The sequence below is a fragment of the Pseudoliparis swirei genome, chromosome 8 (assembly GCF_029220125.1).
Source record: "Pseudoliparis swirei isolate HS2019 ecotype Mariana Trench chromosome 8, NWPU_hadal_v1, whole genome shotgun sequence".
NCBI lineage: Eukaryota > Metazoa > Chordata > Actinopteri > Perciformes > Liparidae > Pseudoliparis > Pseudoliparis swirei.
In genome coordinates this window covers 24,143,285-24,157,220 of record NC_079395.1, presented here as the reverse complement: position 1 = coordinate 24,157,220, position 13,936 = coordinate 24,143,285, and the positions used below count along the sequence as shown (strand labels likewise).

The 13,936-nt window shown below is 47.5% G+C and overlaps 1 protein-coding gene across 1 annotated transcript in view; it reads right to left on the bottom strand.

The window, feature by feature from the left end:
• Window positions 1-4,756, bottom strand: part of cntnap2b (contactin associated protein 2b) — a 55,187-nt gene extending 50,431 nt beyond the window's left edge. Inside the window, exon 1 of the mRNA XM_056420377.1 lies at window positions 4,418-4,756. Coding sequence (XP_056276352.1) covers window positions 4,418-4,499 — 82 coding nt within the window. The 5' untranslated portion in view covers window positions 4,500-4,756. The remainder of the gene's footprint in view (window positions 1-4,417) is intronic.
• Between the last annotated feature and the right edge of the window lie 9,180 nt (window positions 4,757-13,936).

The window sequence follows — 13,936 nt, the reverse complement described above, 5'->3', positions numbered from 1 at the left end:
TCTAGCTTCACAGGCCCTGGTGCAGGTAGAGTGTTCAGCTACAGGCCCTGATGGTGCAGGTAGAGTGTGTCTAGCTTCACAGGCCCTGATGCAGGTAGAGTGTGTCTAGCTTCACAGGCCCTGATGCAGGTAGAGTGTGTCTAGCTTCACAGGCCTGGTGCAGGTAGAGTGTGTCTAGCTTCACAGGCCCTGATGCAGGTAGAGTGTGTCTAGCTTCACAGGCCCTGATGGTGCAGGTAGAGTGTGTCTAGCTTCACAGGCCCTGATGCAGGTAGAGTGTGTCTAGCTTCACAGGCCCTGATGGTGCAGGTAGAGTGTGTCTAGCTTCACAGGCCCTGGTGCAGGTAGAGTGTGTCTAGCTTCACATGCCCTGATGATGCAGGTAGAGTGTGTCTAGCTTCACAGGCCCTGATGCAGGTAGAGTGTGTCTAGCTCCACAGGCCCTGATGCAGGTAGAGTGTGTCTAGCTTCACAGGCCCTGATGGTGCAGGTAGAGTGTGTCTAGCTTCACAGGCCCTGATGCAGGTAGAGTGTGTCTAGCTTCACAGGCCCTGATGCAGGTAGAGTGTGTCTAGCTTCACAGTCCCTGGTGCAGGTAGAGTGTGTCTAGCTTCACAGGCCCTGATGGTGCAGGTAGAGTGTGTCTAGCTTCACAGGCCCTGATGGTGCAGGTAGAGTGTGTCTAGCTTCACAGGCCCTGATGCAGGTAGAGTGTGTCTAGCTTCACAGGCCCTGGTGCAGGTAGAGTGTGTCTAGCTTCACAGGCCCTGATGGTGCAGGTAGAGTGTGTCTAGCTTCACAGGCCCTGATGCAGGTAGAGTGTGTCTAGCTTCACAGGCCCTGATGCAGGTAGAGTGTGTCTGGCTTCACAGGCCCTGATGCAGGTAGAGTGTGTCTAGCTTCACAGGCCCTGGTGCAGGTAGAGTGTGTCTAGCTTCACAGGCCCTGATGCAGGTAGAGTGTGTCTAGCTTCACAGGCCCTGGTGCAGGTAGAGTGTTTCTAGCTTCACAGACAGCAGCACACAGTTGGGAAGCATTTCAGCAAGTCAACATGATCCACGTCTCCATCCAGCTGTTTGCTGCTGTCATGCCTTGAGATGATGAAGAAGAAGTCCTCTTCATCAGATGAACTGGACCTGGTGGCATCACCTAGCTGCAGGGAGGGTTCTTCCATGTGCTGCTTGATTAGTCCATTCCTGAAATAAAGTGAGAGTATTATATAAATGATAGAATTAATAACACTTCCTAACATGTCATGACCCCAACCAACAGTTTTGTACTAAATAGTTTGTTTTAATTTGAGGTTTATACATTTAGTTTCATGCACTGTCCGTGCTTCCAGAGTTGATTTGTGAATATGTACTTGTATCTCTGTAGTTAAACACAACAACAGTCCCAAATCAATATCGTCGCCATTACTGGACCGTCACTCTTATAATATTAATACAAATAATGATAATAATGCTGTAATGATTAGCATTATATTATAGCCAAGACGACTCAAATCAACAAATTCTCACAACTGTCAACACTTCTTCAGCTCATTAACTCGCTAGAGATCCGTCTGCTGCACAAACGCTAATTGTCTCATTTAATTGACGATAGCTAGCGAACGTTAGCCTAACGTACAACATGCGGAGGACAATCAGACACCTGTCTCCCCTCTCCTGCCAAAGATATAACTTACTACAATCCTGAGGGCAACACTGCTAGATATCTTAACAGGTTTATGACTAAACATTAACGTTGCGGCTCATGGGATTAATCTTAATTTACCTCAATGTGTTTCCTGAGGTTGGTGAGTTGTTGAAGGCCAGTATCTCCGTAGCTTTCGGTCGGCATAAGAGGCATTTCATCCGGTAGGAAGAAACTTTCACTCCGACAAAAGAAAAGAGTTCGCCCAAACATGGCCACGGACGTTGATCTTGGTCCCCGTGGTTGTTCGAGTAGCTTCCATTGCTGCTCCATATGAAATGAGTCGTCTCTGTAGCCGCTCGCTCGCATCCTGGGCATCACTGGGAATAGAAAACACGCGGCAAGGACCACTGACCCCCAACCTGGTGCTCGTGCTGCGTTCAGGTGCGCTGCGGTGTGTTCCACAACAGTCCCCGATGTGCTGCGTTCAGGTGCGCTGCGGTGTGTTCCACAACAGTCCCCGATGTTTGTCTCATGATAATTTTTTCCCGTAGTAACGAGTAACGATACTGTTTCAGGGGAAATGTATCGGAGTCAAAGTACAAGTTTTCATTGCAAAATGCAGTGAAGTAAAAGTAAAAGTAAACAGAAATATAAGTAAAATAAAGTACAGATACCCAAAAAAACGACTTAAGTAAAGTAACGGTACTTCTTCTACTTACACCACTGCAGAGCGGTGACCCTGTGAGGCTTGTGAGGACCGTGTGAACAGCTGCAGGACCCAGCAGGATGTCAACAAGTGTTAGTGTTGATTTAAAAATGTTTAGAACAAATAACAACAAATAAATAAGAATACAATTCAATATGATTGTCTGATTTGTTTGTTTAAAAAATCTAAGACAAATTATTATTGCCTAATAGTCTTAATATTGCCTTGATATGTTATTGATATGTTATTGATATGATATTGATATGTTTTTGGTATGTTATTGATATGATATAAATATGTTATTGGTATGATATTGATTTGATATTGATATGTTATTGGTATGTTTTTGGTATGTTATTGATATGTTATTGATATGTTATTGGTATGTTATTTATATGTTATTGATATGTTTTTGGTTTGTTATTTATATGTTATTGATATGTTATTGATATGTTATTGATGTTATTGATATGATATAGATGTGTTATTGGTATGTTATTGATATGGTATTGATATGTTATTGATATATTTATTTGATATTGATATATCGATATGTTATTGATATGCTATTGATATGTTATTGGTATGTTATTGATGTTATTGATATGTTATTGATATATTATTGATATGTTATTGATATGATAAAGATTTGTTATTGGTATGTTATTGATATGTTATTGATATGATATTGATATGTTATTGAAATGATATTGATATGATATAGGTACATTATTTATATGATATAGATATGTAATTGATATGATATTGATATGATATAGGTGTGTTATTGATATGATATAGGTATGTTATTGATGTGTTATTGATATGTTATAGATATGTTATTGATGTGTTATTGATGTGTTATTGATATGTTATTGATATGTTATAGATATGTTATTGATATGTTATTGATATGTTATTGATATGTTCATGATATGATATAGATATGTTATTGATATGATAAAGGTATGTTATTGATATGTTATTGGTATGTTATTGATATGTTCATGATATGATAGATATGTTATTGATATGATAAAGGCATGTTATGATGTGTTATTGATATGTTATTTATATGTTATTGATGTTATTGATATGATATAGGTATGTTATTGGTATGTTATTGATATGTTATAGATATGTTATTGATATGATATAGGTATGTTATTGATATGTTATAGATATGTTTTGATATGATATTGATATGATATAGGTATGTTATTGATATGATATAGGTATGTTATTGATGTGTTATTGATATGTTATAGATATGTTATTGATATGATATAGGTATGTTATTGGTATGTTATTGATATGTTATAGATATGTTATTGATGTGTTATTGATATGTTCATGATATGATATAGATATGTTATTGATCTGATAAAGGTATGTTATTGATGTGTTATTGATATGTTATTGATATGATATAGGTATGTTATTGGTATGTTATTGATATGTTCATGATATGATATAGATATGTTATTGATATGATAGAGGTATGTTATTGATGTGTTATTGATATGTTATTGATATGTTATTGATATGATATAGGTATGTTATTGGTATGTTATTGATATGTTATAGATATGTTATTGATATGATATAGGTATGTTATTGATATGATATAGGTATGTTATTGGTATGTTATTGATATGTTCATGATATGATATAGATATGTTATTGATATGATATAGGTATGTTATTGATGTGTTATTGATCTGTTATTGATATGTTTCTAATATGTTATAGATATGTTATTGATATGTTATTGCTAAGCTTTCTGCACACATTGGACATGCACAGTGGAGGCTCATCAATACAGACTGTGATGGGAAGTTGTGATGCAGACCTTCTTTAGTGAGAGACAGATGGTTTGGTCCCCATCCTGCTGTGTGTACTGGGACTCTGGTCCCATTCAGAGTCCTGGCTCTGGTCCAGAGCTGCACTGGCCCCTCAAGAGCTAGCTACCACATTAGCTACGATTGTGTGTGTGTGTGTGTGTGTGTGTGTGTGTATGTGCGTGCGTGCGTGTGTGTGTGTGTGTGTGTGTGTGTGAATTAGCCTACTCACGGGATGCTGAGGACGCCGCTCCGCCGGTGCCCGTGATGCTCCAGAGCACCGGCAGCAGCCACAGCGCGGTGGCGGCAGACATCGATCCGTCCGCCGGGACGATGCGGCGGGTCCGGGCGGCTGTGTTCGCGGGGGTCCCTGCGCTCGCGCGCCGTTGTTCTGCTCTCTTCAGCAGCAGCGACGCAGAGCCACGGCCCTCCTCCTTCTGCCCGCTGCTCAGCGGCACTGCGGTGGGCTTGGACCGACAACCTCCGGGACTAGCTTCAGAACCGAACGCGATGATGCTGCGGGCCGCGACTCGAGCTCCAGGTGCATGGTCAGACAGACCGGGACTCTCCAACCGAGCTGCCGAGCCAATCAACACCCCCCCCCCCCCCGCGCTCTGCACTTGGTACGGTCCGAGAGGAAAACAATCAGGGCTCCCTGCAGTGCGCGCGCCGGAAGAGCCTCGCTCCCTCAGAACGCGGACCAACGGGAGAGCAGCTGCAGTCACGTGACCTCTTAATGTACAATGTGAATTATGATTATTAAACATTACTGGAGAATACACGATGAGGTGAGGATGTCTCACAGATGATCATCTGACCTGGGAACAGAGATGTGGGAAAGAAATGAAAAAGCATGATATGAATGATGATAAGTGAACTTGTTCCTTTGACTTGCTGTTGGAATGAGCGTCAGGCTGCATGTTAGAGTGCTCCTCTTTCCTTATCCCTGCTCAGTGATACACTGACAACAAACACACACGTTTCTTTGGTGTGTATAAAAACAAGTTAAAAGCAGCTGCTCGACACTGAGGATCAAACACAGAGGAGCCGCCTCTGAAGGGGTCATTCAGGTCCTATTGTTACACAATGAATTCCCTAAATGTCGCTTTCTTTAGTTCGTAGATTCACCCGCTCCAGATAACTTTGTACATGTTGTGTACAATTTTAAACTGTAACAGGTTTGTTTGTTGGTTACATCCCATGACATGAGGCCGACGCTGTTATCCAGAGAGACATCAGAGCTCAACCTCGAGAAGTCAGAACAAGAAGAACTACAACGGGCTAAGAGCGTCATCTGAAGGATAACACAGAGCTACATGTGATTTATTGTTATTTTAGGTATACTAGTTACATGCATTCAACACTTACACTCCAGCTCTTGGTTCTAGTATTATATATTATTGATACAGGTATCAATAATATATAATACTCAAAGCTAGTACCATGTAATATATACTCCATATTCATAAGAATGTTCCATATGAAATAACTTTCGGCCTATTCAAAATCTAAAGTTTGCAGTCCTAAAGAAAGTGACACTCTGAAGGGGAGACATGTGTCACGTCTCGCTCATTTGCTGAAGACTTTTTTGTAGAAATGAATAAGTCATTTGGGGAAATAATGCAGAGGAATGATGCATGAGTGGTAAGATGCTGCATGTGTTCATCCAGAGGTCTGTAGAGCTCCATGGAGCAGCAGAGCATCCGGGAGGCTCCTCCCTCAATAGAGGGTCCATGTGAGGGATTGTTTTGAATATTTGAATGAACGTCGCCGTGGTGTGTAGTACCACCTGAGCCCAGCAGGTGGCAGTGCAGCGCTGTGGTTACGACGTGTATGTGCGAGAAGACACTGACTGCAGAAGCAGAGCAGTGTCCCGTCTGCTCTGTAGCACCTGCTCTGTAACACCTGCTCTATAACACCTGCTCTGTAGCACCTGCTCTATAACACCTGCTCTGTAGCACCTGCTCTGTAGCACCTGCTCTATAACACCTGCTCTATAACACCTGCTCTGTAGCACCTGCTCTGTAGCACCTGCTCTATAACACCTGCTCTATAATTCAATTCAATTCAATTCAGTTTATTTGTATAGCCCAATTTCACAAATTACAAATTTGTCTCGGAGTGCTTTACAATCTGTACACATAGACATCCCTGCCCAAAACCTCACATCGGACCAGGAAAAACTCCCAAATAACCCTTCAGGGGGAAAAAAAGGGAAGAAACCTGGAGGAGAGCAACAGAGGAGGATCCCTCTCCAGGATGGACAGAACAATAGATGTAATGTGTACAGAAGGACAGATTTAGAGTTAAAATACATTCAATGAATATGACAGAGTGTATGAATAGTTCATAGTAGGCATATTCCACGATGGAGACCTCCACGATCCATCAGGCAGATGGCGGTGGGGAGGAGGAGTGGGCGGAGTCTCAACAGTGGGCGGAGTCTCAACAGGACAGTGGCGCAGTCAGGAGCAGGAATTCCACGACCCAGACCTCAATGATCCATCAGGCAGATAGGATCTATGTCGTCTCATAGGGTCCGATGACCCCATGAGACGTGAAGTCAAAAGGACTCCGGGGAGAAAGCAGAGTTAGTAACGTGTGATTGAGAGATGAAAATTCATCCTTAAGGAGAGAAAAAAAAAGAGGAGATAGGTACTCAGTGCATCCTAAACGTCCCCCGGCAGCTATAAGCCTATAGCAGCATATCAAGGGGCTGGACCAGGTGAACCTGATTCAGCCCTAACTATAAGCTCTGTCAAAGAGGAAGGTCTTAAGTCTACTCTTAAACGAGGTGACTGTGTCTGCCTCCCGGACTGAAATTGGAAGCTGGTTCCATAAAAGGAGCTTGATAACTAAAGGCTCTGGCTCCCATTCTACTTTTTAAGACTCTAGGAACTACAAGTAGTCCCGCATTTAGTGAGGCAGCTCTCTAGTGGGGCAATATGGTACTACAAGCTCCTTAAGATATGATGGTGCATCACCAATCAAGGCTTTGTAGGTTAAGAGAAGAATTTTAAAAGTGATTCTTGATTTTACTGGGAGCCAGTGCAGAGCAGCTAGTGCAGGAGTGATGTGATCTTTTCTTAGTTTTAGTGAGAACACGAGCTGCAGCATTCTGGATCAACTGGAGGGACCTAAGAGACTTATAGAGCAGCCTGATAATAAGGAGTTGACCTAAGAGACTTATAGAGCAGCCTGATAATAAGGAGTTGACCTAAGAGACTTATTAGAGCAGCCTGATAATAAGGAGTTGACCTAAGAGACTTATTAGAGCAGCCTGATAATAAGGAGTTGCAGTAATCCAGTCTCGAAGTAACGAACGCGAGAACCAATTTTTCTGCATCTTTTTGAGACAAGATGTGCCTGATTATTGAAATATTACGTAGATGAAAGAATGCAGTCCTTGAGATTTGCTTTACGTGGGAGTTAAAGGACAAGTCGATCAAAGATAACGCCAAGATTCTTTACAGTGGTGTTGGATGCCAGGGCAATGCCGTCTACAGAATCCACATCACCAGATAATTGATCTCTGAGGTGCTCAGGGCCGATTAAAATTACTTGGTTTTGTCTGAGTTTAACATCAAGAAGTTGCAGGTCATCCATGTTTTTATGTCTTTAAGACATGCTTGAATTTTACCGAGTTGGTTGCTCTCCTCTGGTTTTATCGATAAATATAGTTGAGTATCATCTGCATAACAATGAAAGTTTATGGAGTGTTTCCTGATAATATTGCCCAAAGGAAGCATGTATAAGGTAAATAAAATTGGTCCAAGCACAGAACCTTGTGGAACTCCGTGATTAACGTTGGTGGTTATCGAGGTCATCGTTTACAAATACAAACTGAGATCGATCTGATAAATAGGATTTAAACCAAATTAGTGCCGTGCCTGAAATGCCAATCGACTGCTCCAGTCTCTGTAACAGGATGTCATGGTCAATGGTGTCGAATGCAGCACTAAGGTCTAACAAGACCAGGACAGAGGAGTCCTTTATCTGCTGCCATTAAGAGGTCATTTGTAATTTTCACCAGTGCCGGCTCGGTGCTGTGGGGTTTTCTAGATCCTGATTGAAATTTCTCAAATAAACTATTATGATGTAGCAAGTCGACAACTGATTTGCGACCACTTCCTCAAGGATCTTGGAGAGGAAGGGGAGGTTAGAGATCGGTCTGTAGTTAGCCAATACCTCTGGATCCAGAGTGGGCTTCTTCAGGAGAGGTTTAATAACAGCCACCTTGAAGGAGTGTGGTACGTGGCCTGTTAGCAGAGACACATTGATAATATCTAATAGAGAGCCGCCAATTAAAGGCAAAACGTCTTTAAGCAGCCTCGTCGGGATGGGGTCCAAGAGACAGGTAGACGTGTTCGAAGTAGAAACCGTTTAAGATAATTGGTCACGGTTGATAGGAGAAAATCCCTCCAAATATAACACCTGCTCTATAACACCTGCTCTATAACACCTGCTCTGTAGCACCTGCTCTATAACACCTGCTCTGTAACACCTGCTCTGTAGCACCTGCTCTGTAGCACCTGCTCTATAACACCTGCTCTATAACACCTGCTCTGTAGCACCTGCTCTGTAACACCTGCTCTATAACACCTGCTCTATAACACCTGCTCTATAACACCTGCTCTGTAGCACCTGCTCTGTAACACCTGCTCTATAACACCTGCTCTGTAACACCTGCTCTGTAGCACCTGCTCTGTAACACCTGCTCTATAACACCTGCTCTGTAGCACCTGCTCTGTAACACCTGCTCTATAACACCTGCTCTATAACACCTGCTCTGTAGCACCTGCTCTGTAACACCTGCTCTATAACACCTGCTCTGTAGCACCTGCTCTATAACACCTGCTCTATAACACCTGCTCTGTAACACCTGCTCTGTAGCACCTGCTCTATAACACCTGCTCTATAACACCTGCTCTGTAGCACCTGCTCTATAATACCTGCTCTATAACACCTGCTCTATAACACCTGCTCTGTAGCACCTGCTCTGTAGCACCTGCTCTATAACACCTGCTCTATAACACCTGCTCTGTAGCACCTGCTCTGTAGCACCTGCTCTATAACACCTGCTCTGTAGCACCTGCTCTATAACACCTTCTCTGTAGCACCTGCTCTATAACACCTGCTCTGTAGCACCTGCTCTATAACACCTGCTCTATAACACCTGCTCTGTAGCACCTGCTCTATAACACCTGCTCTATAACACTGGCACCTGCTTTATAACACCTGCTCTATAACACCTGCTCTATAACACCTGCTCTGTAGCACCTGCTTTATAACACCTGCTCTGTAACACCTGCTCTATAACACTTGCTCTGTAACACCTGATCTGTAGCACCTGCTCTGTAACACCTACTATTACTGCTAGCGTTATGCGTAGAGAACCTGCTGTTGTAGTTCTTAGGAGTGGCTGTAGTTCTAAGGAGTGGCTGTAGTTCTAAGGAGTGGCTGTAGTTCTTAGGAGTGGCTGTAGTTCCTGGCTGCATGGATAGGAGACTGCTCCTCATGGTGCGTCACAGGAGGGAAACATCGATGTTTCTCTTGTTGACACTTCTATTGTTTGCATTTACCATTAAAGCTCCTTGAGTTCCTTATAAAGCGCTAATTATTAATATAAATCACCTATTCCCACAAACGGTGCAAAGAAGGAGAAGAACACAACAGATATCAGTGGGTGGATTGTTTATGGGGGGGGGGGCAGTTCATCTCAAAGCTCAGATACAAGACGTCACACACACACACCACAGAAACACCACACACCAGGACACGCACTGGCAGACACAGGTCAACCCACGTGACCTCGGGGAGTTCACTCCAGTTCATTTGAGAGATTCACAACCAGAGGGCTTTGAGGAAGTCCAATAGAAGTCACAAATAAAGCACAGAGGCCAGGCCGACGGGGTCCGGGCCCGAGAGACCGGAGGCACAAGAGGGGAGGCCTGGACAAAAGCTCCTGGACAGGGACTGGTCTGAGGCCAACAGTGGTTAAGGAGCACAGGGAGTGGCACAGGAGGGGGAAAGAGGGGGGAAACAGAGGGGAACAAGAGGAGGAACAGAGGGAAACAGGGAACAGAGGGAAACAGAGAGGAACAGAGGGGAACAGAGGAGGGAACAGAGGGGGAACAGAGGGGGAACAGAGGAGGGAACAGAGGAGGGAACAGAGGGGAACAGAGGGGAACAGAGGGAACAGAGGAAACAGAGGGAACAGAGAGGGGGAAACAGAGAGGAACAGAGGGGAAACAGAGGGGGAACAGAGGGGGAACAGAGGGAACAGAGGGGGAACAGAGGGGAACAGAGGGGAACAGAGGGGGAACAGAGGGGAACAGAGGGGAACAGAGGGGGAACAGAGGGGGGAACAGAGGGGGAACAGAGGAGGGAACAGAGGGGAACAGAGGGAGGAACAGAGGGGAACAGAGGGGGAACAGAGGAGGGAACAGAGGGGGAACAGAGGGGGAACAGAGGGGAACAGAGGGGGGAACAGAGGGGGAACAGAGGGGAACAGAGGGGAACAGAGGGGGAACAGAGGAGGGAACAGAGGAGGGAACAGAGGGGAACAGAGGGGGAACAGAGGGGGAACAGAGGGGAACAGAGGGGGAACAGAGGGGGAACAGAGGGGGGAACAGAGGGGAACAGAGGGGGGAACAGAGGGGGAACAGAGGGGGGAACAGAGGAGGAACAGAGGAGGGAACAGAGGGGGAACAGAGGGGAACAGAGGGGGAACAGAGGGGAACAGAGGGAACAGGGGAGAGAGGGGGAACAGAGGAGGGAACAGAGGGGGAACAGAGGAGGGAACAGAGGAGGGAACAGAGGGGGAACAGAGGGGGGAACAGAGGGGGGAACAGAGGGGGAACAGAGGGAGGAACAGAGGGGGGAACAGAGGGAGGAACAGAGGGGGAACAGAGGGGGAACAGAGGAGGGAACAGAGGGGGAACAGAGGGGGGAACAGAGGGGGGAACAGAGGGGGAACAGAGGGGAACAGAGGAGGAACAGAGGGGAAACAGAGGGGGAACAGGGAGGGGGAACAGAGGGGAACAGAGGGGAACAGAGGGGGAACAGAGGAGAGGGGGAACAGAGGAGGAACAGGGGGGAAACAGAGGGGAAACAGAGGGGGAAACAGAGGGAACAGAGGGGAACAGAGGAGGGAGGAACAGAGGGAACAGGAGGGGACAGAGGAGGAACAGAGGAGGGGAAACAGAGGGGAACACAGAGGGGAACAGAGGGGGAACAGAGGGGGGAACAGAGGGGGAACAGAGGGGAACAGAGGGGGGAACAGAGGGGAACAGAGGGGAACAGAGGGGGAACAGAGGGGAACAGAGGAGGGGGAACAGAGGGGGAACAGAGGGGGAACAGAGGGGGAACAGAGGGGGAACAGAGGGGAACAGAGGAGGGAACAGAGGGGGGAACAGAGGGGGAACAGAGGGGGGAACAGAGGGGGAACAGAGGGGGAACAGAGGAGGGAACAGAGGGGGGAACAGAGGGGGAACAGAGGAGGGAACAGAGGGGGAACAGAGGGAGGAACAGAGGGGGAACAGAGGGAGGAACAGAGGGGGAACAGAGGGGAACAGAGGAGGGAACAGAGGAGGGAACAGAGGGGGAACAGAGGGCGGAACAGAGGGGGGAACAGAGGGCGGAACAGAGGGGGAACAGAGGGGTGGAGAAGAGGTGGAGGAAGAGGTTGAAGAAGAGGTGAATAAAGAGGAGGATGAAGAGGCGGAGGAAGTGAGCATGCCGGGGGTCACTTTGAGGGGGAGAGGGTCCTGGGACGTGGTGCTGCTGGCTCTCAGACAGGCGCCCTCAGACTCTTCACCATCAGCCACGAAGGTGTAGAACACGGGGCTGACGCAGCAGTACAGGTAGGCCACGCCCGCTGACGTGAGGGCCAGAGGTCTCGGGCTCGGGGACGGGTCCTCGTCTGGGCCAGGAGGCCAGATCCTGGAGGATCACCACGTTGTAGGGCGTCCAGCAGGCGAAGAAGGTGAAGATGATGACGAAGATGAGCTTGATGGCGCGACACTTCTCCTTCATGCGGGTGGAGAGGATGCGCGCGGCGATGGAGGCGTAGCAGTACATCACCATGAGCAGCGGCAGCAGGAAGAAGAGCAGGAACTGCTGGACCACATCGGATCAGGCGCCCGAAATGGTGGAAAAAACCTGGTAGAGGGAAGAGGAGGACGACCAGAGGAAACCGCTCAGGAGGAACTTGACACATGGGGAAGAGGGATGACACTGTAGGAGGCCCTTATGACCTGCGCTGGAGTGAGGTGACACATGGAGGAGGTGCAGAGTGTGAGGTGACACATGGAGGAGGTGCAGAGGTGAGGACACATGGAGGAGGAAGATGTGGTCACCGCTCAGGTGACACATGGAGGAGGTGCAGAGCGTGAGGTGACAGGAGGAGGTGCAGAGTGAGGTGACACATGGAGGAGGTGCAGAGTGTGAGGTGACACATGGAGGAGGTGCAGAGTGTGAGGTGACACATGGAGGAGGTGCAGAGTGTGAGGTGACATGGAGGAGGTGCAGAGTGTGAGGTGACACATGGAGGAGGTGCAGAGTGTGAGGTGACACATGGAGGAGGTGCAGAGAGTGAGGTGACATGGAGGAGGTGCAGAGCGTGAGGTGACACATGGAGGAGGTGCAGAGTGTGAGGTGACACATGGAGGAGGTGCAGAGTGTGAGGTGACACATGGAGGAGGTGCAGAGTGTGAGGTGACACATGGAGGAGGTGCAGAGTGAGGTGACATGGAGGAGGTGCAGAGCGTGAGGTGACACATGGAGGAGGTGCAGAGTGTGAGGTGACACATGGAGGAGGTGCAGAGTGTGAGGTGACACATGGAGGAGGTGCAGAGTGTGAGGTGACACATGGAGGAGGTGCAGAGTGTGAGGTGACATGGAGGAGGTGCAGAGTGTGAGGTGACACATGGAGGAGGTGCAGAGTGAGGTGACATGGAGGAGGTGCAGAGTGTGAGGTGACACATGGAGGAGGTGCAGAGTGTGAGGTGACACATGGAGGAGGTGCAGAGTGTGAGGTGACACATGGAGGAGGTGCAGAGTGTGAGGTGACACATGGAGGAGGTGCAGAGTGTGAGGTGACACATGGAGGAGGTGCAGTGAGGTGACACATGGAGGAGGTGCAGAGTGTGAGGTGACACATGGAGGAGGTGCAGAGTGTGAGGTGACATGGAGGAGGTGCAGAGTGTGAGGTGACACATGGAGGAGGTGCAGAGTGAGGTGACATGGAGGAGGTGCAGAGTGTGAGGTGACACATGGAGGAGGTGCAGAGTGAGGTGACACATGGAGGAGGTGCAGAGTGAGGTGACACATGGAGGAGGTGCAGAGTGTGAGGTGACATGGAGGAGGTGCAGAGTGAGGTGACACATGGAGGAGGTGCAGAGCGTGAGGTGACACATGGAGGAGGTGCATAGCGTGAGGTGACACATGGAGGAGGTGCAGAGTGTGACACATGGAGGAGGTGCAGAGTGTGAGGTGACACATGGAGGAGGTGCAGAGTGAGGTGACACATGGAGGAGGTGCAGAGTGTGAGGTGACACATGGAGGAGGTGCAGAGTGAGGTGACACATGGAGGAGGTGCAGAGTGAGGTGACATGGAGGAGGTGCAGAGTGTGAGGTGACACATGGAGGAGGTGCAGAGTGTGAGGTGACACATGGAGGAGGTGCAGAGTGTGAGGTGACACATGGAGGAGGTGCAGAGTGTGAGGTGACACATGGAGGAGGTGCAGAG